Below are 26,227 nucleotides of genomic sequence, written 5' to 3' on the forward strand. Positions count from 1 at the left end.
ACGGTAATAACACACTCTATACTTTCCCCAACCCATATTACCTGCTACGGTAATAACACACTCTGCACTTTCCCCGACCCATACGACCTGCTACGGTAATAACACACTCTACACTTTCCCCAACCCATACGACCTGCTACGGTAATAACACACTCTACACTTTCCCCAACCCATACGACCTGCTACGGTAATAACACACTCTGCACTTTCCCCAACCCATACGACCTGCTACGGTAATAACACACTCTACACTTTCCCCAACCCATACGACCTGCTACGGTAATAACACACTCTACACTTTCCCCAACCCATACGACCTGCTACGGTAATAACACACTCTGCACTTTCCCCAACCCATATGACCTGCTACGTTAATAACACTTTACACTTTCCCCAACCCATATGACCTGCTACGGTAATAACACACTCTACACTTTCCCCAACCCATATGACCTGCTACGGTAATAACACACTCTACACTTTCCCCAACCCATACGACCTGCTACGGTAATAACACACTCTACACTTTCCCCAACCCATACGACCTGCTACGGTAATAACACACTCTATACTTTCCCCAACCCATATGACCTGCTACGGTAATAACACACTCTGCACTTTCCCCGACCCATACGACCTGCTACGGTAATAACACACTCTACACTTTCCCCAACCCATACGACCTGCTACGGTAATAACACACTCTACACTTTCCCCAACCCATACGACCTGCTACGGTAATAACACACTCTGCACTTTCCCCAACCCATATGACCTGCTACGGTAATAACACACTCTACACTTTCCCCAACCCATACGACCTGCTACGTTAATAACACACTCTACACTTTCCCCAACCCATATGACCTGCTACGGTAATAACACACTCTACACTTTCCCCAACCCATACGACCTGCTACGTTAAGCCTAGACTTCAGAGAGGTGGACCAGTAGTCAGAAGGTTGCTGGTTGAAGTCCCGTGCTACTGGTAAACTTGCTACTGGTGGGCTGCTGGTCTCCCCAGTCCTTGCAACGGACTACAAATCCCTTCATGAGACTGGTATATACCCACGTAGCTCATGTGTGTGTGTCTGTCTTATGGTATGTTTGATAGGTTTGGCCAGTTCATCTCATCCACCCTGCCAACCTTTGCTGTGTGTGAGAAGTTTGTAGTGATGGAGATCAACAACGAGGAGAAGATAGATGGAGGTAACACACACACACACACTCGTTTAGAGATTGTCACTAACTACCATGGAGATTATTGTCAATAACTAGCATAGAGATTATTGTCACTAATTTACAGAAATGATTGTCATTAACCTTTCACGAGCCTCTACCCCGGGTCCGGGATCACCCCCCACCCCCCCCACACACTGATTAGCATAGCTAGCATAGCTTCACAAGTAGATAGTAGCATCTAAATATCATTAAATCACAAGTCCAAGACACCAGATGAAAGATACAGATCTTGTGAATAAAGCCACCATTTCAGATTTTTAAAATGTTTTACAGGGAAGACACAGTATGTAAATCTATTAGCTAAACACGTTAGCAAAATACACCACTTTTCTAACTCCATCAGTTTCTTACTCCTTCAGGTGCTATCACCAATTCGGCTAAACTAAGATATTGATAGCCAATAACCTATAAAAAACCTCTTCAGATGACAGTCTGATAACATATTTATGGTATTGGATAGGTGTTGTTAGAAAAAAGTGCATATTTCAGGTAGAAATCACAGTTTACAATTGCACCGACCATCACAAATCGACTAGAATTACTAGATAGAGCAACGTGTATGACCAATTTACTCATCATAAAACATTTCATAAAAATAGACAAAGCATAGCAATGGAAAGACCCAGTTCTTGTGATTTCAGACCATATTTCAGATTTTCTAAGCGTTTTTCAGCGAAAACACAATAAATCGATAAGTTAGCATACCACATGTGCAAACGTTACCAGAGCATCGATTCCAGCCAAAGAGCGCTATAACGTAATCACCGCCAAAATATATTAATTTTTTCACTAACCTTCTCAGAATTCTTCAGATGACACTCCTGTAACATCATTTTACAACATACATATACAGTTTGTTCGAAAAGGTGCATATTTAGCCATACAAAACCGTGGTTACACAATAAAAATACTAGGAAATCAAGCCTCAATATGTCTGACGTCATCTATCAGAGTGATCTAGTTTAATTGAAAGCTAATCATATACTTGACTAAAAAATACAGGGTTGACAGGAATCGAAAGACAAATTAGTTCTTAATGCAACCGCTGACTTACATTTTTAAAATTATCCTTACTTTTCAATACAGCGTTCGCCAAGTGACGCGATAACAAACAAAATGGCGAAATATGCGTTTAAAATATTTCGACAGAACAACAATTTATCATATTAAATATTGCTTACTTTGAGCTGTTCTTCCATCATATTCTTGGGCAATGTATCCTTTCTATGTTATAAACGTCTTTTGGTCGATAGATGTCCTCTGTCCTTCGAAATGTCCACCACCAACGACCGACACCCCGAAACGTTTCCAAAGCTAAAAGAAATTCCTCAAAATCGCACTAAACGGATATAAATTGCTATAAAACGGTTCAAATTAACTACATTATGATGTTTTTAACAACTATAACGACTGAAAACATGACCGGAGAAATATCACTCTCTAAAAAACGATTTGGAATGAGGCAAGTCCGATGTCCTTCACGCTTCAGGCGCGCGACGAGAAAGGGCTGTCCCTATACATTTTGTGGTTTTATAATGGCTGTGATTGTGCAATCGATTCTATTCAAAACGTGATGACGTACAGACACCCAGAGGAAGACGTAGGCAGTGTCGGTTTCTTCATAGCATTCACTGTCGCCTTAAAAACAGACTCCAGATCAGGGGTAAAAATTTCTGAAATCTGAACCCTGTCATGAAAAGTGCTGTAGAAATTGTTCTGTACCACTCAGAGACAAAATTCCAACTTCTATAGAAACTAGAAGGTGTTTTCTATCCAATAATAACAATAATATGCATATTGTACGATCAAGAATTTAGCACGAGGCAGTTTAATTTGGAGACCCAAATATGCTAATGCGGAACAGCACCCCCTATAGTTGCAAGAAGTTAACTAGCGTAGAAATTGTCACTAACTAGTATAGATATGATTGTCACTAATTAGTATAGAGATTATTGTCACTAATTTTGAGATTATTGTCACTAACTACTATAGAGATGATTGTCACTAACTAGTATAGAGATTATTGTCACTAACTAGCATAGAGATTGTCACTAACTAGTATAGAGATGATTGTCACTAACTAGTATAGAGATTTTTGTACAATGCCAAAACTATGCTGTTCGGTTCCATTTTTGTTGATTCTAAATCGCATGAATATTTTTTTTTTTTAAATCACTTAATTTGTGTTCCAAGTGATGAAGACATTGGGGGTCTCCTCTCAGTATTCAGCACAGTAATATTATTGTAGTAATAGTAGTGGTAATATTGTCCTATTGTGTTCCAGGTAATGATGAAGACTTTGGGGGTCTTCTGTCGGCCAACCTGATCCTGTTGAGGAACAGACTGCTCGACATCCTCCTCAAACTGCTCTTCACATCCAAGGAGAAATGCACCGTCAACGCACAGTACGTCACAGTGTGTGTGTGCGCGTGTGTGTATGCCTGTGCGTGCTTGTGTGTAACCGCGTCACAGAGTTTCTAAAATCCCAGAGGTGCAACATCCAGAGACTTCCGGTAACACTTCCGAAACAGACAAAAACAGACCAGACCAGGGTTTGACAAGACAATGAGAGAAGTGATAAATTCTTCCATAGTTAATAATTCTCCAAATGGAAAGACGAAGAAGACGACGATGATGAAGAAGACGATGAAGAAGAAGACGATGTCTTCACTAGTTTAACATGTTATTACTCCAACCTCGTGAAAGTGACAAACTGACGCGTTTTAATTTTTGTCAACAAGGACTGCCTTTTTGATTTGACGAACGTAGTTCGACGCGAGACGACTGTTAGGCCCGATTTACGTGTTTCTACGCATGAATTTAGCTACCCAACGTCGCCATGACATCACCTACAACTGGGATTTCTATTGGAGAACGAGTTTCTGCCCCTCTTCATACTGTACTGTCTATGACTGTGTTGTGTGTAGCCTGACTGCTCTCTGTCCCCCCCTACAGGGCATGTGAGGAGTTGATGCGTACCCTGGGCTTTGACTGTGTTGTGTGTAGGCTGACTGCTTTCTGTCCCCCCCCTACAGGGCATGTGAGGAGTTGGTGCGTACCCTGGGCTTTGACTGTGTTGTGTGTAGCCTGACTACTCTCTGTACCCCCCTACAGGGCATGTGAGGAGTTGGTGCGTACCCTGGGATTTGACTGTGTTGTGTGTAGCCTGACTACTCTCTGTCCCCCCCTACAGGGCATGTGAGGAGTTGGTGCGTACCCTGGGCTTTGACTGTGTTGTGTGTAGCCTGACTGCTCTCTGACCCCCCCTACAGGGCATGTGAGGAGTTGGTGCGTACCCTGGGCTTTGACTGTGTTGTGTGTATCCTGACTGCTCTCTGTCCCCCCCTACAGGGCATGTGAGGAGTTGGTGCGTACCCTGGGATTTGACTGGTTGTTAATGTTCACGGAGGAGCACCTCCACTCCAGCAGTGTGACAGCAGCTCTGTGGATCCTGGTGGTTCTGCTCAGTAACCAGCCCATACTGACCAGGTCTTTGATCCTTTAAAAAAAAAAATATATATATATAAACAGTACCAGTCAAAAGTTTGCACACATCTACTCATTCAAGGGGTTTTCTATATTTTTCACTATTTTCTACATTGTAGAATAATAGTGAGGACATCAAAACTATGAAATAACACATATGGAGTTATGTAGTAATCAAAAAAGTGTTAACCAAATGAAAATATATTTTAGAGTTTAGATTCTTCAAATTAGCCACCCTTTGCCTTGATGACAGCTTTGCATACTCTTGGCATTCCCTCAACCAGCTTCATGAGGTAGTCACCTGGAATGCATTTAAATTAACAGGTGTGCCTTGTTAAAAGTTAATTTGTGGAATTCCTTTCCTTCTTAATGCGCTTGAGCCAATCAGTTGTATTGTGACAAGATATTTTTTTATTTTTTTTATTTTCTCTTTATTTAACCAGGTAGGCAAATTGAGAACACGTTCTCATTTACAATTGCGACCTGGCCAAGATAAAGCAAAGCAGTTCGACACATACAACAACACATAGTTACACATGGAGTAAAACAAACATAGAGTCAATAATACAGTGAAAAATAAGTCTATATACAATGTGAGCAAGTGAGGTGAGATAAGGGAGGTGAAGGCAAACAAAATATATATATAAATATATAAAAAAATATATAAAATATATATATAAATAAATAAATAAATATAAAAAAGGCCATGGTGGCGAAGTAAATACAATATAGCAAGTTAAAAAAAAAAAAAAAAACACTGGAATGGTTGGTTTGCAGTGGAAGAAAGTGTAAAGTAGAGAGAGAAATAATGGGGTGCAAAGGAGCAAAATAAATAAATAAATACAGTAGGTAAAGAGGTAGTTGTTTGGGCTAAATTATAGATGGGCTATGTACAGGTGCAGTAATCTGTGAGCTGCTCTGACAGCTGGTGCTTAAAGCTAGTGAGGGAGATAAGTGTTTCCAGTTTCAGAGATTTTTGTAGTTCGTTCCAGTCATTGGCAGCAGAGAACTGGAAGGAGAGGCGGCCAAAGGAAGAATTGGTTTTGGGGGTGACCAGAGAGATATACCTGCTGGAGCGCGTGCTACAGGTAGGTGCTGCTATGGTGACCAGCGAGCTGAGATAAGGGGGGACTTTACCTAGCAGGGTCTTGTAGATGACCTGGAGCCAGTGGGTTTGGCGACGAGTATGAAGCGAGGGCCAGCCAACGAGAGTGTACAGGTCGCAGTGGTGGGTAGTATATGGGGCTTTGGTGACAAAACGGATGGCACTGTGATAGACTGCATCCAATTTATTGAGTAGGGTTTTGGAGGCTATTTTGTAAATGACATCACCGAAGTCGAGGATTGGTAGGATGGTCAGTTTTACAAGGGTATGTTTGGCAGCATGAGTGAAGGATGCTTTGTTGCGGAATAGGAAGCCAATTCTAGATTTAACTTTGGATTGGAGATGTTTGATGTGAGTCTGGAAGGAGAGTTTACAGTCTAACCAGACACCTAGGTATTTGTAGTTGTCCACATATTCTAAGTCAGAGCCGTCCAGAGTAGTGATGTTGGACAGGCGGGCAGGTGCAGGCAGCGATCGGTTGAAGAGCATGCATTTAGTTTTACTTGTATTTAAGAGCAATTGGAGGCCACGGAAGGAGAGTTGTACGGCATTGAAGCTCGCCTGGAGGGTTGTTAACACAGTGTCAAAAGAAGGGCCAGAAGTATACAGAATAGTGTCGTCTGCGTAGAGGTGGATCAGAGAATCACCAGCAGCAAGAGCGACATCATTGATGTATACAGAGAAGAGAGTCGGTCCAAGAATTGAACCCTGTGGCACCCCCATAGAGACTGCCAGAGGCCCGGACAACAGACCCTCCGATTTGACACACTGAACTCGATCAGAGAAGTAGTTGGTGAACCAGGCGAGGCAATCATTAGAGAAACCAAGGCTGTCGAGTCTGCCGATGAGGATGTGGTGATTGACAGAGTCAAAAGCCTTGGCCAGGTCAATGAATACGGCTGCACAGTACTGTTTCCTATCGATGGCGGTTAAGATATCGTTTATGACCTTGAGCGTGGCTGAGGTGCACCCATGACCAGCTCTGAAACCAGATTGCATAGCGGAGAAGGTATGGTGGGATTCGAAATGGTTTGTAATCTGTTTGTTGACTTGGCTTTCGAAGACCTTAGAAAGGCAAGGTAGGATAGATATAGGTCTGTAGCTGTTAGGGTCAAGAGTGTCCCCCCCTTTGAAGAGGGGGATAACCGCAGCTGCTTTCCAATCTTTGGGAATCTCAGACGACACGAAAGAGAGGTTGAAAAGGCTAGTAATAGGGGTGGCAACAATTTCAGCAGATAGTTTTAGAAAGAAAGGGTCCAGATTATCTAGCCCGGCTGATTTGTAAGGGTCCAGATTTTGCAGCTCTTTCAGAACATCAGCTGACTGTATTTGGGAGAAAGAGAAGATAGGGTTGGTATACAGAAGATAGCCCTATTTGGTAAAAGACCAAGTCCATATTATGGCAAGAACAGATCAAATAAACAAAGAGAAACAACAGTCCATCATTACTTTAAAGACATGAAGGTCAGTCAATCCGGAGAATGTAAAGACCTTTGAAAGTTTCTTCAAGTGCAGTCGCAAAAACCATCAAGCGCTATGATGAAACTGGCTCTCATGAGGACTGCCACAGGAAAGGAAGACCCAGAGTTACCTCTGCTGCAGAGGATAAGTTCATTAGAGTTACCCGCCTCAGAAATTGAAGCCCAAATAAATGCTTCACAGAGTTCAAGTAACAGACACATCATCTCAACATCAACTGTTCAGAGGAGACTGTGTAAATCAGGCCTTCATGGTCCAATTGAATCCACTACTTAAGGACACCAATAAGGAGAGACTTGCTTGGGCCAAGAAACACGAGCAATGGACATTAGACCGGTGGAAATCTGTCCTTTGATCTGATGAGTCCAAATGTGAGATTTTTGGTTCCGACCTCCGTGTCTTTGTGAGATGCAGAGTAGGTGAATGGATGATCTCTGCATGTGTGGTTCCCACAGTGAAGCATGGAGGAGGAGGTGTGGGGGTGCTTTGCTGGTGGCACTCTCAGTGATTTATTTAGAATTCAAGGCACACTTAACCAGCATGGCTACCACAGCATTCTGCAGCGATACGCCATCCCATCCCGTTGTGGGACTATCCTTTGTTTCTCAACAGGAAAATGTCCCAACACACTGATAAAATGCCAAGAGTGTGCAAAGTTATCATCAACGCAAAGGGTGGCTGCTTTGAAGAATCTGAAATATAGTTTGATTTGTTTAACACCTTTTTGGTTACGACATGATTCCATATGTGTTATTTCATAGTTTCAAATAAAATTTAAAAAATCTAATTTTATTTGTCACATGTGCCGAATACAACAGGTGTAGTAGACCTTACTTACAAGCCCTTAACCAACAATGCAGTTTTAAGAAAACAAAAAAATACATAGAAATATAACAAATAATTAAGGTGCAACAATAAAATAACAGTAGCGAGGCTATATCCAGGGGGTACAGGTACAGAGTCAATGTGCGGGGGCATCGGTTAGTCAAGGTAATTGAGGTAATATGTACATGTAGGTAGAGGTAAAGTGACTATGCATAGATAATAAACAGAGTAGTAGCAGGGAGAAAATGGGGGGTGGGGTAGGTACATTCCAAATAGTTTGGGAAGCCATTTGATTAGCTGTTCAGGAGTCTTATGGATTGGGGGTAGAATCTGTTAAGAAGCCTTTTTGACCTAGACTTGGCGCTCTGGTACCGCTTGCCGTGCGGTAGCAGAGAGAACAGTCTATGACTAGGGTGGCTGGAGTCCTTGGCAATTTTTAGAGCCTTCCTCTGACACTGGTATAGAGGTCATGGATGGCAGGAAGCTTGGCCCCAGTGATGTACTAGGCCGTACGCACTACCCTCTGTAGTGCCTTGCGGTCGGATCCCGAGCAGTTGCCATACCAGGCAGTGATGCTACTAGTCAGGATGCTCTCGATGGTGCAGCTGTAGAACTTTTTGAGGATCTTAGGACCCATGCCAAATATTTTCAATCTCCTGAGGGGGAATAGGTTTTGTCGTGCCCTCTTCACGACTGTCTTGGTGTGTTTGGACCATTCACGTTTGTTGTTGATGTGAACACCAAGGAACTTGAAGCTTTCAACCTGCTCCACCAAGGCCCCGTCGATGAGAATGGGGGGCGTGCTCGGTCCTCCTTTTTCTGTAGTCCACAATCATCGTGTTTGTCTTGATCACGTTGAGGGAGAGGTTCTTTTCCTGGCACCACACTGCCAGGTCTCTGACCTCCTCCCTATAGGTTGTCTCATCGTTGTCGGTGATCAGGCCTACCACTGTTGTGTCGTCGGCAAACTTAATGATGTTGTTGGAGGTTGTGCTTGGCCATACAGTCATGGGTGAACAGGCAGTACAGGAGGGGACTGAGCACGCACCCCTGAGGGGCCCCCGTGTTGAGGATCAGCGTGGCAGATGTGTTGTTACCTACCCTTACCACCTGGGGGCGGCCCGTCAGGAAGTCCAGGATCCAGTTGAAGAGGGTCCTTAGCTTAGTGATGATGTCTTCACTATTATTCTACAATGTAGAAAATAGTTTAAAAAAATAAGAAAAACCCTTGAATGAGTAGGTGTGTCCAAACTTTTGACTGGTACTGTATATAGATTGAATATTAACAATGATTGTCACGTATATGATCTGTCAAAAACATTACAGTTCACATTGTCAGGAATTCCCCAGATCCTCCATATCATGATTTTACATGTATTTGACCTGTCCAGGTTCAAAGAGGGACTGACCGGAGGCGAATGGCTGGACCACACTGACTCTGTCCTCACCAACAAGATCGGCACCGTGATGGGTGAGTAGAGTGATGTGTGTGGGTGTTGGATTTTGTGTAGGTGAGTCAATGTATAGATACAAGTTTTAAAAACCCAATATAATATAACTGTTTACTGTGCAGGATATAGAATGTAATATAACTGTTTACTGTGCAGGATATAGAATGTAATATAACGGTTTACTGTGCAGGATATAGAATGTATTATAATATAACTGTTTACTGTGCAGGATATAGAATGTAATATAATATAACTGTTTACTGTGCAGTATATAGAATGTAATATAATAGAACTGTTTACTGTGCAGGATAAAGAATGTAATATAATATAACTGTTTACTGTGCAGGATATAGAATGTAATATAACTGTTTACTGTGCAGGATATAGAATGTAATATCATATAACTGTTTACTGTGCAGGATATAGAATGTAATATAATAGAACTGTTTACTGTGCAGGATATAGAATGTAATATAATAGAACTGTTTACTGTGCAGGATATAGAATGTAATATAATAGAACTGTTTACTGTGCAGGATATAGAATGTAATATAATAGAACTGTTTACTGTGCAGTATATAGATTGTACCATAATATAATATAACTGTTTACTGTGCAGGATATAGAATGTACCATCATATAATAGAACTGTTTACTGTGCAGTATATAGAATGTGACATATAGAATGTACCATCATATAATTGTTTACTGTGCAGGATATAGAATGTACCATAATATAGATATAGAATGTGACATAATATAATAGAACTGTTTACTGTGCAGGATATAGAATGTGACATAATAGAACTGTTTACTGTGCAGGATATAGAATGTGACATAATATAATAGAACTGTTTACTGGGCAGGATATAGAATGTAATATAATATAACTGTTTACTGTGCAGGATATAGAATGTACCATAATATAACTGTTTACTGTGCAGTATATATAATGTACCATAATTTAATATAACTGTTTACTGTGCAGTATATAGAATGTGACATAACATAATAGAACTGTTTACTGTGCAGGATATAGAATGTACCATAATATAACTGTTTACTGTGCAGGATATAGAATGTACCATAATATAACTGTTTACTGTGCAGGATATAGAATGTACCATAATATAACTGTTTACTGTGCAGGATATAGAATGTACCATAATATAACTGTTTACTGTGCAGGATATAGAATGTGACATATAGAATGTGACATGCTGCCCTTCTCAGCCCCTTTCCCGTCCGTCATTACCCTTTGATGAGGATGGCTTTTGATGCTTCTTGTTTGTTTATAATGTCTATCTTGAAACAGGTCTCTCTTCCAAAAGAGATTTTATCTCAATGAAACTAACCTGTATATCTAAAGGTAAAACTCTGAATAGAATACTTTAATATCCCGTAGTGCACTTCAATATTCCGTCTGCTCTGCAACAAAGTACAGGCATAGAATGTGAGCATACCCACATGTGCTTCGACCCAGCTTGCATAGAAAGGGAAAAGTACAGGCAAAGAATGTGAGCATACCCACATGTGCTTCGACCCAGCTTGCATAGAAAGGGAAAAGTACAGGCAAAGAATGTGAGCATACCCACATGTGCTTCGACCCAGCTTGCATAGAAAGGGAAAAGTACAGGCAAAGAATGTGAGCATACCCACATGTGCTTCGACCCAGCTTGCATAGAAAGGGAAAAGTACAGGCAAAGAATGTGAGCATACCCACATGTGCTTCGACCCAGCTTGCATAGAAAGGGAAAAGTACAGGCAAAGAATGTGAGCATACCCACATGTGTGTCGACCCAGCTTGCATAGAAAGGGAAAAGTACAGGCATAGTTAGCACACATCAATGGCGGTTTCCTAACTGTTAGCTAGTTGTAGTCTATTCTAAGAATAGGGATGTGAGTCTTCCTGCTTTTCTGACATTTATCCTCTATTCAAATAACTCGCCTTTCCCGTATCTAAAATCCAAATGTATTACATTTTTTCCCTGAAGTTTTCCTGATCACAACCCTGATTCGCAGTTTCCCGACCTCTTCTTCCTCTCCTCTCTCCTCCTCAGGCTTCAACGTGGGACGCAGCGCCGGCGGTCGCTCCACGCTACGGGAGATCAACCGAGACGCCTGCCATTTCCCAGGGTTCCCTGTTCTGCAGACTCTGCTGCCGAAACACACCAACGTCCCCGAGCTCTACTTCCTGCTGATGGCTCTGTTCCTGCAACAACCCGTCACAGAGCTGCCAGACAGCCTCCAGGTACATGTTAGTACACAAACCCTTTTTATCATTACTTCTTACTAAAACCTCTTTTGCATACTATACTAGTTAGTGTTTCCTCTCGTTAAAACCTCTTTTCCATGCTGTACTAGCTAGTATTTCCCATAGATCTGTTTCGAGGTTACTGTGTCCATGTTAGCAAACAAAACTTTTTCGTTCTTATCTACCATTTTATCATTTTATCATAAAACCTCATTTCTGTCATACTATCTAGCCAGTGTTTCCTTTAGTTAAAACCTCTTTACTGTCATACTATCTAGCCAGTGTTTCCTCTAGTTAAAACCTCTTTACTGTCATACTATCTAGCCAGTGTTTCCTCTAGTTAAAACCTCTTTACTGTCATACTATCTAGCCAGTGTTTCCTCTAGTTAAAACCTCTTTACTGTCATACTATCTAGCCAGTGTTTCCTCTAGTTAAAACCTCTTTACTGTCATACTATCTAGCCAGTGTTTCCTCGAGTTAAAACCTCTTTACTGTCATACTATCTAGCCAGTGTTTCCTCTAGTTAAAACCTCTTTACTGTCATACTATCTAGCCAGTGTTTCCTCGAGTTAAAACCTCTTTACTGTCATACTATCTAGCCAGTGTTTCCTCGAGTTAAAACCTCTTTACTGTCATACTATCTAGCCAGTGTTTCCTCGAGTTAAAACCTCTTTACTGTCATACTATCTAGCCAGTGTTTCCTCTAGTTAAAACCTCTTTACTGTCATACTATCTAGCCAGTGTTTCCTCTAGTTAAAACCTCTTTACTGTCATACTATCTAGCCAGTGTTTCCTCTAGTTAAAACCTCTTTACTGTCATACTATCTAGCCAGTGTTTCCTCTAGTTAAAACCTCTTTACTGTCATACTATCTAGCCAGTGTTTCCTCTAGTTAAAACCTCTTTACTGTCATACTATCTAGCCAGTGTTTCCTCTAGTTAAAACCTCTTTACTGTCATACTATCTAGCCAGTGTTTCCTCTAGTTAAAACCTCTTTACTGTCATACTATCTAGCCAGTGTTTACTTTAGTTAAAACCTCTTTACTGTCATACTATCTAGCCAGTGTTTCCTCGAGTTAAAACCTCTTTACTGTCATACTATCTAGCCAGTGTTTCCTCGAGTTAAAACCTCTTTACTGTCATACTATCTAGCCAGTGTTTCCTCTAGTTAGTTTGTTTCCAGGCGGGGCGCCTCAGACAGCACTGTCCAAAATTAACAATCTATGATCTCATTAGTTACAATTATAACAATACCTTTGACAGTAATTTAGCCGTGTAGTATTAGTCTAATATTGTTTTGTAATATATAGCATTAGTAGCTACTCTTCCTGGTGTTTATTATGGATCCCCATTAGTTCCTGCCAAGGCAGCAACTACTCTTCCTGGGGTTTATTACGGATCCCCATTAGTTCCTGCCAAGGCAGCAGCTACTCTACCTGTGGTTTATTATGGATCCCCATTAGTTCCCTCAGGCCCCTACTCTGCTACCACATATCTACAACACAAAATCACAAAGTGTTGTGTGTGTACAGTGTCTATGTTATCGTGTGTATGCATGTGTCTGTGCCAATGTTTGTGTGTGTGTGTCTCTTCACGGTCCCCGCTGTTCCATAAGGTGTATTTTCATCTGTTTTTTAAATCTGATTCTACTGCTGCATCAGTTACTTGATGTGGAATAGAGTTCCATGTAGTCATGGCTCTATGTAGTACTGTGTGCCTCCCATAGTCTGTTCTGGACTTTCGGACTGTGAAGAGACCTCTTGTGGTATGTCTTGTGGGGTATCCATGGGTGTCCCGAGCTGGTGTGAGAGTAGTTCAAACAGACAGCTCGTGGATTCAACATCTCAATTCCTCTCACAAATACAAGTAGTGATGAAGTCAATCTCTCCTCCACTTTCAGCCAGGAGAGATTGACATGCATATTATTAATATTAGCTCTCTGTGTACATCCAAGGGCCAGCCATGCTGCCCTGTTCTGAGCCAATTGCAATTTTCCTAAGTCCCTCTTTGTGGCACCTGACCACACGACTGAACAGTAGTCCAGGTGAGACAAAACTAGGGCCTGTAGCACCTGCCTTGTTGATAGTGTTGTTAAAAAGGCAGAGCAGGGCTTTATTATAGACAGACTTCTCCCCATCTTACTGCTACTGTCGTATCAATATGTTTTGACCATGACAGTTCACGATCCAGGGTTACTAAGCAGTTTAGTCATCTCAATTTGCTCAATTTCCACATGATTTATTACAAGATTTAGTTGAGGTTTAGGGTTTAGTGAATGATTTGTCCCAAATACAATGCTTTTAGTTTTTGAAATATTTAGGACTAACTTATTCCTTGCCACCCACTCTGAAACTTACTGCGGATATTTAAGTGTTGCAGTCATTTTAGTCGCTGTAGTAGCTGACGTGTATAGTGTTAAGTCATCCGCATACATAGACACACTGGCTTTACTCAAAGCCAATGGCAGGTCATTAGTAAAGTGAAAAAAGTAAGGGGCCTAGACAGCTGCCCTGGGGAATTCCTGATTCTACCTGGATTATGTTGGAGAGGCTTCCATTAAAGAACACCCTCTGTGTTCTGTTAGACAGGTAATTCTTTATCTACAATATAGCAGGGGGTGTAAAGCCATAACACTTACGTTTTTCCAGCAGCAGACTATGATCAATAATGTCAAAAGCCACACTGAAGTCTAACAAAACAGCCCACACAATATTTTTATCATCAGTTTCTCTCAGCCAATCATCAGTCATTTGTGTAAGTGCTGTGCTTGTTGAATGTCCAATTTGTTTACTGTAAAATAGCATTTTATCTGGTCAAATTAATTTATTTATGTATGGATTCACATGATCCAGAGCATCCCAAACATGCTCAATGGGTGACATGACTAGTGAGTACAGACCATGGAAGAACTGGGACATTTTCAGCATCCAGGAATTGTGTACACATACTTACAACACGAGGCCGTGCATTATCATGCTGAAACATGAGGTGATGGCAGCTGATGAATGGCACAAGAATAGCCCTCAGGATTTCGTCACGGGTATCTCTGTGCATTCAAATTTCCATCGATAAAATGCAATTGTGTTTGTTGTGCGTCCATACCATAAACCCACCGCCACCATGGTGCACATTGTTCACAACATCGATATCAGCAAGCTGCTCACACACACAACGCCATACACGCTGTCTGCCATCTGCCCGTATCACACTTCTCCAGCATGCCAGGGGGCCATCGAAGGTGAGCATTTAGCACGCAGATGAGCTTCCCTGAGAAGGTTTTCTGACAGTTTTTGCCGAAATTCTTCAGTTGTGCAAACCCACAAGTATCATCAACTGTCTGAGTGGTTCGCCTCAGGTGATTAAGCCGGATGTGGAGGTCCTGGGCTTGTGTGGTTAGACGTGGTCTGCGGTTGTGAGGCCTGTTGGATGTACTGCCAAATTGTCTAAAACGATGTTGGAGGCGGCTTATGATAGAGAAATTAACATTAAATTCTCTGGCAACAACTCTGGTAGATATTTCTGCAGTCAGCATGCCAATTGCACGTTATCTGTGGCGTTGTGTTGATGGAGGACTGTGGTAACACTCTGTTGATGATCCTGGAGGACTGTGGGACATGGTCAAAGGCTTTATTAGGTCATACTCTACCTCGTTGTCATCCAATCAACCAACACAACGTTACAGAATTAGAAGACCAATTATGACAACTTGAAACGTCTCTCCACAAGCTATCCTTGATCGGCAGATTATCAGAAAATAAAATAATGTATCATGTAGACACCGATCAGAAACTCTTGTTTACATAGCACGTTCTTTTTTATAATTTTCATTCCAAGCAAATCTATTAGCTCAATAAATTACATGCCGATAAAAACTTTAAAAAATGTAACTTCCATTAAATCAGTGGATGGAACCATACACTCTGACCCGGTATTAATCAATTCAAAACTCTGGGATTTTGATGGTCATTTGTATAGATCTGAGATCTCTGCCAACCTGCAATGAGGCCCCCTATCACTCTGATGGAACTAAAGTAATCAATACAAATAATGAACCCCCGGGAAATCCCTGTGGTTTGTTGGAACCTTCAGAGTTCTTTCTATCCTTCTGGACAAGTTTTAGGTCAACTGCTTCTAGACATGATTCAATAGAGACTTTCTTTAATATTGGGGGGGGGGGGGAAGATAAGGACCAGAATGTGGGAATTATCGCCCCCCCATTATCGATTTTGAACGCTGATATCAAATTCTGTCACGATCGTCTTCGGGTGAAAGAGACTACCAAGGCGCAGCGTGATATAAATACATATTTTGTATTTATTTAAGAAAGAAGAAGAACACTAAAACAAACTAAACAAAACAACAAACCGACGACCGTGAAGCTATACAAACAAATAAGTGCAGACACTGGCAACTTACACATAGACAATTACCCACAACCTACCTAATGACTATGGCTGCCTAAATATGGCTCCCAATCAGAGACAACGATAGACAGCTGTCTCTAATTGAGAACCAATCTAGGCAACCATAGACTTACATAAACACCTACACTGAACACAACCCCATGAACTCTACAAAAACCCGCTAGACAATACAAACACCCTGAACGAGACAAACACACACAAACATCCCCCATGTCACACCCTGACCTAACTAAAATAATAAAGAAAACAAAGATAACTAAGGCCAGGGCGTGACAAATTCGTATGCAAAGATTCTCCCCCCGTCTTCTTCAACGTTCTGCTACTTTTTTAGTAACACAAGACCAGACTGTTTTTTTTATCAAAACCAGACTTGCAACGGATAACATCCGCCGTCTGCTCCATATTACTGATGGGTCCATGAATACTGACTCGCCGTCAGCCATTTTGCCATTGGACGTAGAGAAAAGCCATTGACCGCTTAGAGTGGCAATATTTATGGCTTGTTCTACGGCGTATGGGAATTGGGGAACAATTCATATCCCTGATTTTAAGTCCTTTATGTCAATCCTTTTGCCATGGTACAACCTGGCAAAATATGTTCATGCCAATTTACCATTGGTAGTCTACTGCTTGTTGTTCTCCCCGGGAACCTTCTGCGCAAGCTGTCTGCCAATCACAACATCATGAGCTTGCCTAGTTAAATAAAGGTGAAAATAAATAAATAAATGAGCCCATTACTGTACTTGGCACAGACCACCACTTATCTCTGTATGCAGACGGATGTACTGCTCTACGTGGACAATGCACCCGAGTCGTTACCTAACCTTCTCAGCCTTTTTTTTTATAACTACAGCTGTGTATCTGGATATAAAATCAACACAGGACTAAAATCTGCTCTATTGTTCCTGAACGAGCCGCCCCTCAACATCCCTAGAGGACACCATTTCTGCTGCCTGGGAATATAAATCTATCCTTTGCAATCAATAGTCAAAAAACAAGTTCAAACCCATCTTAAGAAGCATAGGCTGTGATGTGGAAAGATGGGGAGCAAATCCTCAACTTTTTCCAGGCTCCAGTCTCCTTAATTACAATGAATATATTGCCAAGAATCAGCTTTTTATAGTTTCATGAAGCCTCTTTCACCACCAGGCTACGTTCTTTACTTGCTAAATAGGAAACGCCCTTGTATTACATTTTCTACACTTCAAATCTATTTTGGGACTTTCCTCTTGGTTAAATACTGAAACAGCTGTGTCCTGGAGGAAAAACGAGTTCCCCCTCACAGACTCCAAGACGTAATCCATGGCGCCCCCTGGAGGAGAAACTATTTTCCCTCACAGACTCCACAAGACATAATTGGTATCACACTCAAACACTGCAAACTCTAATTCGGCCCTATCACCTCACAACTTATCTCAGTCTGATGCCTGGTTGGTAAACAAACCAATCTCACCCATCCTCACCTTCCTTTTAGTTCACAACCACGCTGTCCAGCTTAGGTGTTTGTCCTCTCTTTTCATCAGTGGTCTGAAAGAGGGATTCCTACTAATCTCAGATACCACTGTCTCTGTGCAGTTTGGAACTCTGTTCTGGTTTGCGTGCATATGGAGTCCCGTAGGGGTAAGAATGGTCCAATAGTAGTACACATGGACATCTGTCTAAATTACAATCTCCTGAAGAAAGACCTGTCTGTGTGTAAATTACTCTGACTAATCGGACCAGAGTTTGGTCCAATTTTCATCAAGAAAATCTCAAACCTCAACCACCAAAATGATACATTACAATTTAGCCCGTAGAATTTACTGCACAACGCGTAAACTATTCAAGATGAAAACTAGACAAATCTCTCCAAATTCCTCACTGTTCCCTCAGGGGGACTCCTAAACCATTTGAAACAATGTGCCTGAAGTGCCCAGGGGTTTTACATTTCTGGAGTTGCTTCATCCTGTCTTTGACATAATCAGATCTAAAGATGCATCAACTAGCATGGGATGCTAATATGACTAGGATTATCATCAACTAGCACGGGATGCTAATATGACTAGGATTATCATCAACTAGCATGGGATGCTAATATGACTAGGATTATCATCAACTAGCATGGGATGCTAATATGACTAGGATTATCATCAACTAGCATGGGATGCTAATATGACTAGGATTATCAACAACTAGCACGGGATGCTAATATGACTAGGATTATCATCAACTAGCATGGGTTGCTAATATGACCAGGATTATCATCAACTAGCACGGGAGGCTAATATGACCAGGATTATTATCAACTAGCACGGGATGCTAATATGATGAGGATTATCATCAACTAGCATGGGATGCTAATATGACTAGGATTATGCTTTTGGCTGCTGGACAATAAAATAATATTGATTTGAAAACCAATGGCATATTAAGTGTATATAAACTAATTCCCTCAACATTTCTATGGTCGTATTTTGGCTAGGCTACTTTGAAACGAAGTGCAAGACATGCTTCATAATAAATATATATAACGTCCAGGTTTTAATCAGTTATGTTTATGGTTGAATAGTTTCAAAATGCTCAACACCTCCTCTCAGATTCAAGGTGAGTGGGGTGTACAACACTCTCTGGTCATGTGATCATTTGATCTGAACGATAATATATATATTATATATCTACGCAGTTAAATGTTTCATTAAAGTTTGGCTACATTTTCTGCCGCCTCCCTCAGTTCAGCATCGGTTTCGTTTGTCCATGAGGCTGTAGCCAATAGACATATCACATACACTTTGACATGTAGGCTTTTTTATTTATGTACAAGAAAAATAGATTAGAATATAATTCAAATTTGGCCTTTCTGATCAAATTCTGATTGGAGTAATTGTTTGATAGTGTGATATTTGTAATAAAATAAAATAAACTTACATTTTTTATTCTTCTTGTCCGACATTTTTGTTTTGTTTTACTTGTCCCGGACAAGAGGACAGCGTTAATGTGTAACCCTGCTGAGTGTTACCAAAGCCTCTGTGTTCTGTGTTTGTGTTAGTTTGACCTGGACTCTATCTGGACCTTTATCTTCGGGGTCCCTGCTTCCAGCGGCACCATAGTGGGATCCATCCACAGTGTCTGCACCGAGGCTGGCTTCCTGTTACTGGGGATGCTGAGGAGCATGCTCAACCTGGTGAGAGGAGCAGGAGGAGAAGGGAGAGAAAGAGCGAGGGAAGGATAGAGGAGAGGAGGAGAGAGAAAGGGAGGGATAGAGGAGATGAGGAGAAGGGAGAGGAAGAGCGAGGGAAGGATAGAGGAGATGAGGAGAAGGGAGAGGAAGAGCGAGGGAAGGATAGAGGAGATGAGGAGCAGGAGGAGGAGAGGAGAGAAAGGGAAGGATAGAGGAGATGAGGAGTGGAGGAGAGGAGAGAAAGAGCGAGGGAAGGATAGAGGAGATGTGGAGGAGAAGGAGAGAAAGAGCAAGGGAAGGATAGAGGAGATGAGGAGTGGAGGAGAAGGAGAGAAAGAGCGAGGGAAGGATAGAGGAGATGAGGAGTGGAGGGGAAGAGGAGGAGAGGGGAGAAAGAGCGAGGGAAGGATAGAGGAGGTGAGGAGTGGAGGGGAAGAGAGAGAAAGGAGGACAACCCAGTCCTTTTCCATGTAGACGAGCTACTAGATTCACTTCTCCCACTAGCTGACGTTGTTTCTATGGACAGACAAAGATACGGGATAGTTCACCCAAAATAACCTGTTGGTTTCCTTTTCCTGTTAGCAGTCTTAAAGGAGAGACAGGCAATCCATCCATGGTTTAGTTTACCTAGTTTGCTGTCACCAAATGTCAGCTTCATATAGCTGCTGGATCTTATTCTACCACCAAATGACGTGGTGCTTTTCTTCGTCCTCTTAGCCGTGGCAGTCTGAGGAAGAGGGTTCGTGGCTGAGGGAGTACCCGGTGACTCTGATGCAGTTCTTCAGGTACCTGTATCACAAATATAATAATATAAAAAATAATCAATATCATAAATAATAGTAATAATGTATATTTTATATATATATAAACACAACACACACACACACACACACACACACACACACACACACACACACACACACACACACAGAGTAACAGTCAAAAGTTTGGACACACCTACTCATTCAAGAGTTTTTATGTTTATGTTTACTATATTCTACATATATCTATATATCACTAATGAGTAATTATTAATACAGGTACCTGTATCACAACGTCCCGGACCTGGCCCCAATGTGGCACAGCCCAGAGTTCCTGTGTGTCCTGGCTGCCTCAGTCTTCCCCTTCAACATCAGGCCCTACTCTGAGATGGTGAGAGGCTCAACTTTTCTACAGTAGCTTTGTGTGTGTGTGTGTGTGTGTGTGTGTGTGTGTGTGTGTGTGTGTGTGTGTGTGTGTGTGTGTGTGTGTGTGTGTGTGTGTGTGTGTGTGTGTGTGTGTGTGTGTGTGTGTGTGTTCTCTGAGCTCCATCTAATCCTCCCCTCTCTCTCTCTCCTCTCTCTCTCAGGTGAGTGACCTGGATGATGAAGCGGGGTCACCAACGGAAGAATTCAAGGCCTTCACCGCCGACACGGGCATGAACCGTAGCCAATCGGAATACTGCAACGTGGGTTCTAAGACCTACCTGACCAATCATCCGGCCAAGAAGTACGTGTTTGACTTCATGAAGGTGCTGATCATGGACAACCTGTGTCTGACTCCGGCCAGCAAACAGACGTCCACCATAGACCTACTGTTAGAGGTGAGACAAAATCAATCAAATGTATTTATGAAGCCCTTTTTTACATCAGCTGTTGTCACAAAGTACTATCCTGACAGCAACCGGTGGGATTTAATTGCTATTAGTTGATAATCTAGCTCGGGTTGCAAGAATCTGGGAAAGCTCCAAAGGAATTTCGGGAAAACGGGGGAATTTTGTTTTAAGTTTATAGATTTTTGTAATCCTTAATCTAGCTATTATGTCAGGAAAGTGGCAATCTGCAGTTGATACATACATTTTTGGGATTATAAATGAATGAAATGTACCTATTGATTCTTGAAGAATATATAAATGCCTCATGAGTTTAGATCAACTGTTACACTCCATCAGAACCCAAAATATAAACTTGTTTTACTCCAACGTTTAAACATTGTAAATGTAAACAAACACGGTATATCCTCATAACATGGTTACAACTATCATGTTGATATCATGGATGGTCAGTCCTGTATATCCTCATAACATGGTTACAACTATCATGTTGATATCATGGTGGTCAGTCCTGTATATCCTCATAACATGGTTACAACTATCATGTTGATATCATGGATGGTCAGTCCTGTATATCCTCATAACATGGTTACAACTATCATGTTGATATCATGGATGGTCAGTCCTGTATATCCTCATAACATGGTTACAACTATCATGTTGATATCATGGATGGTCAGTCCTGTATATCCTCATAACATGGTTACAACTATCATGTTGATATCATGGTGGTCAGTCCTTACGTCCATAGTTCTGTCTATTAATCTGAGAATGGTTACATTTCTCCAGGCCAATACCTCATCTTTTTACCAAAACAGAGGCGGGGAAAACGCTTTGTTATTGTTTCAACTGTTGATTGGTGCTTTAACGTAGAGTTGTCCCCCCAGGCGTCCCCAGAGCGCTCCACCAGGACACAGCAGAAAGAATTCCAGTCCTACATCCTGGACTCTGTCATGGAACACCTGCTGGCTGCTGATGTCCTCCTAGGTACTTACACACACGCACACACACCAACCACACCACACCACACTCAGCCAATCAGAAAATAACCCTACAGAACACAATACTCAGCCAATCAGAGAAGAACCCAACAGAACACAATACTCAGCCAATCAGAGAAGAACCCAACAGAACACAATACTCAGCCAATCAGAGAAGAAGCCTACAATAACCAGCAAATGGGAAAAGGCTGGAGATCTCCAGAGCCGCCTCCTACTCCAACAGCCTGACGAAGACATCCTCAAAGCTTGAATTCCCATCTAACCACCTGTAGTCTCCAGTCTATAATATACTATTCTAACCACCTCTGGTCTCCAGGTTATAATATACTATTCTAACCATATCTGGTCTCCAGTCTATAATATACTATTCTAACCATCTGTAGTCTCCAGTCTATAATATACTATTCTAACCATCTGTAGTCTCCAGTCTATAATATACTATTCTAACCACCTCTGGTCTCCAGTCTATAATATACTATTCTAACCATCTCTGGTCTCCAGTCTATAATATACTATTCTAACCACCTCTGGTCTCCAGTCTATAATATACTATTCTAACCATCTCTGGTCTCCAGTCTATAATATACTATTCTAACCATCTCTGGTCTCCAGTCTATAATATACTATTCTAACCACATCTGGTCTCCAGTCTATAATATACTATTCTAACCATCTCTGGTCTCCAGTCTATAATATACTATTCTAACCACCTCTGGTCTCCAGTCTATAATGTACTATTCTAACCATCTGTAGTCTCCAGTCTATAATGTACTATTCTAACCATCTGTAGTCTCCAGTCTATAATATACTATTCTAACCACCTCTGGTCTCCAGTCTATAATATAATATTCTAACCACATCTTGTCTCCAGTCTATAATATACTATTCTAACCATCTGTAGTCTCCAGTCTATAATATACTATTCTAACCACATCTGGTCTCCAGTCTATAATGTACTATTCTAACCATCTGTAGTCTCCAGTCTATAATATACTATTCTAACCACATCTGGTCTCCAGTCTATAATATACTCTTCTAACCATCTGTAGTCTCCAGTCTATAATATACTATTCTAACCACCTCTGGTCTCCAGTCTATAATATACTATTCTAACCATCTCTGGTCTCCAGTCTATAATATACTATTCTAACCACCTCTGGTCTCCAGTCTATAATGTACTATTCTAACCATCTGTAGTCTCCAGTCTATAATATACTCTTCTAACCATCTGTAGTCTCCAGTCTATAATATACTATTCTAACCACCTCTGGTCTCCAGTCTATAATATACTATTCTAACCATCTCTGGTCTCCAGTCTATAATATACTATTCTAACCACCTCTGGTCTCCAGTCTATAATGTACTATTCTAACCATCTGTAGTCTCCAGTCTATAATATACTATTCTAACCATCTGTAGTCTCCAGTCTATAATATACTATTCTAACCACCTCTGGTCTCCAGTCTATAATATACTATTCTAACCACCTCTGGTCTCCAGTCTATAATATACTATTCTAACCATCTGTAGTCTCCAGTCTATAATGTACTATTCTAACCACCTCTGGTCTCCAGTCTATAATGTACTATTCTAACCATCTGTAGTCTCCAGTCTATAATATACTATTCTAACCATCTGTAGTCTCCAGTCTATAATATACTATTCTAACCACCTCTGGTCTCCAGTCTATAATATACTATTCTAACCACCTCTGGTCTCCAGTCTATAATATACTATTCTAACCATCTGTAGTCTCCAGTCTATAATGTACTATTCTAACCACATCTGGTCTCCAGTCTATAATATACTATTCTAACCACCTCTGGTCTCCAGTCTATAATGTACTATTCTAACCATCTGTAGTCTCCAGTCTATAATATACTATTCTAACCACCTCTGGTCTCCAGTCTATAATATACTATTCTCAACCATCCTGTTTACACTCCCCCCCCCCCCCCCCCCCCACACACACACACACACACACCCCTACTGGTTGTTGACGGTCTCCTAGATACACACACACGCGTTGGATTGGTAACCGAAAGGTTGTTGAATCGAGTCCCCGAGCTGACAAGGTAAAAATATGTCGTTCTGCCGCTGAACAAGGCAGTTAACCCACTGTTCCCCGGGAGGCCGTCATTGTAAATAATAATGTTTTTCACTGACTTGCCTTGTTAAATAAAGGTTAAATAATAGATACACACACACACACACACACACACACACACACATACACACACACACACACACACACACACACACACACACACACACACACACACACACACACACACACACACACACACACACCTACTGGTTGCTGATGTCCTCCTAGATACACACACACACATCCTCCTAGATACTGACCTACTTTTAGGGAAAACATCAAGTGATCATTCATGAGAGGAGGCAGGTAGCTGTGTTAGAGAGGCAGAGCAGCATCCAAACGGTTGATGGTTAAAACACAACTGGGGAACTGAGGGGCTGCTGCTCTGACCCCGTGCCTCTCGTCCTGGCTGTTGGGGGGAAAAAGACACATTTCCATTCTAACCAAATGTCCCCCCCCCTCCACTTCTCCTACCAGGTGAGGATGCATCCTTGCCCATCACCACTGGAGGGAGCTACCAGGTGCTGGTCAACAACGTTTTCTACATCACGCAGCGCGTGGTGGACAAGCTGTGGCAGGGCATGTTCAACAAGGAGTCCAAGATGGTGGTGGAGTTTATAGTGCAGCTTATAGGACAGGTGAGGACGGACCTAGACCAAGGTTTCCTCAATATCTTGATTTATTCCAGGTCCCGACACATGCTGAAACGGGACGGGCAGGATGAATTGTCCTGATGGCGCACGCACATACAAGCGTACAGTGCCTGCGGAATGTATTCACACCCCTTTGACTGTTTCCGGCATTTTGTTGTGTTACTGCCTGAATTTAAAAGGGATTAAATTGAGATTTTTCTGTCACTGTCCTACACACAATACACCTGAATACCAAGTGTTATGTTTGGAACAAATCCAGTACAACACATTACTGAGGACCACTCTCCATATTTTCAATCATAGTGGTGGCTGCATCATGTTCTGGGTATGCTTGTAATCAAGTTTTTCAGGATAAAAAAATAATGAAAACGAGCTAAGCGTAGGTAAACTCCTAGAGGAAAACCTGGTTCAGTCTCTTTCCACCAGACACTGGGAGATGAATTGACCTTTTAGCAGGATAATAACCTAAAGCACAAGGCCAAATCTACAGTGGAGATGCTTACCAAGAACACAGTGAATGTTCCTGAGTGGCCGAGTTACAGTTTGGACTTAAATCTGATTGAAAATCTATGGCAAGACTTGGTTGTCTAACACATTTGACAGAGCTTGAAGAGTTTGTTTTAAAAGAATAATGGGTAAATGTTGCACAATCTTTAGAAACGTAGCCAGAAATAACACAGCTGTAATCACTGCCAAAGGGGATTCTAACATGTATTGACTCAGAGGGTTGAATACTCATCTAATCAAGAGTTATATTAGTTATATTATATGAGTTATATTACATTAGTTATATTATATGAGTTATATTACATTAGTTATATTATATTAGTTATATTATATGAGTTATATTACATTAGTTATATTATATTAGTTATATTATATGAGTTATATTACATTAGTTATATTATATGAGTTTTATTATATTAGTTATATTATATTAGTTATATTACATTAGTTATATTACATTAGTTATATTACATAAGTTGTATTAGTTATATTATATTAGTTATATTACATGAGTTATATTAGTTATATTATATTAGTTATATTACATGAGTTATATTACATGAGTTATATTACATTAGTTATATTATATTAGTTATATTATATGAGTTATATTACATGAGTTATATTATATGAGTTATATTACATTAGTTATATTACATTAGTTATATTACATTAGTTATAATACATTAGTTATATTATATTAGTTATATTATATTAGTTATATTACATTAGTTATACTACATTAGTTATATTACATTAGTTATATTATATTAGTTATATTATATGAGTTATATTACATTAGTTATATTATATTAGTTATATTATATGAGTTATATTACATTAGTTATATTATATGAGTTTTATTATATTAGTTATATTATATTAGTTATATTACATTAGTTATATTACATTAGTTATATTACATAAGTTGTATTAGTTATATTA

The 26,227-nt window shown here is 40.8% G+C and overlaps 1 protein-coding gene across 5 annotated transcripts in view; it reads left to right on the forward strand.

Moving 5' to 3' along the window:
- Nucleotides 1-26,227, forward strand: part of wdfy3 (WD repeat and FYVE domain containing 3) — a 260,816-nt gene that overhangs the window by 170,765 nt on the left and 63,824 nt on the right. For 4 of the 5 annotated variants that reach the window (XM_071352080.1, XM_071352078.1, XM_071352076.1 and 1 more), the window contains 11 exons: nucleotides 1,115-1,209; nucleotides 3,527-3,647; nucleotides 4,594-4,731; nucleotides 9,529-9,608; nucleotides 11,649-11,845; nucleotides 19,292-19,426; nucleotides 20,141-20,208; nucleotides 20,464-20,575; nucleotides 20,772-21,005; nucleotides 21,902-22,001; nucleotides 24,600-24,760. In XM_071352080.1, coding sequence (XP_071208181.1) covers nucleotides 1,115-1,209; nucleotides 3,527-3,647; nucleotides 4,594-4,731; nucleotides 9,529-9,608; nucleotides 11,649-11,845; nucleotides 19,292-19,426; nucleotides 20,141-20,208; nucleotides 20,464-20,575; nucleotides 20,772-21,005; nucleotides 21,902-22,001; nucleotides 24,600-24,760 — 1,441 coding nt within the window. The remainder of the gene's footprint in view (nucleotides 1-1,114; nucleotides 1,210-3,526; nucleotides 3,648-4,593; nucleotides 4,732-9,528; nucleotides 9,609-11,648; nucleotides 11,846-19,291; nucleotides 19,427-20,140; nucleotides 20,209-20,463; nucleotides 20,576-20,771; nucleotides 21,006-21,901; nucleotides 22,002-24,599; nucleotides 24,761-26,227) is intronic. The other variant, XM_071352079.1, reaches the window with a different exon arrangement.

This window comes from Salvelinus alpinus, chromosome 19, assembly GCF_045679555.1.
Source record: "Salvelinus alpinus chromosome 19, SLU_Salpinus.1, whole genome shotgun sequence".
NCBI classification, from domain to species: domain Eukaryota; kingdom Metazoa; phylum Chordata; class Actinopteri; order Salmoniformes; family Salmonidae; genus Salvelinus; species Salvelinus alpinus.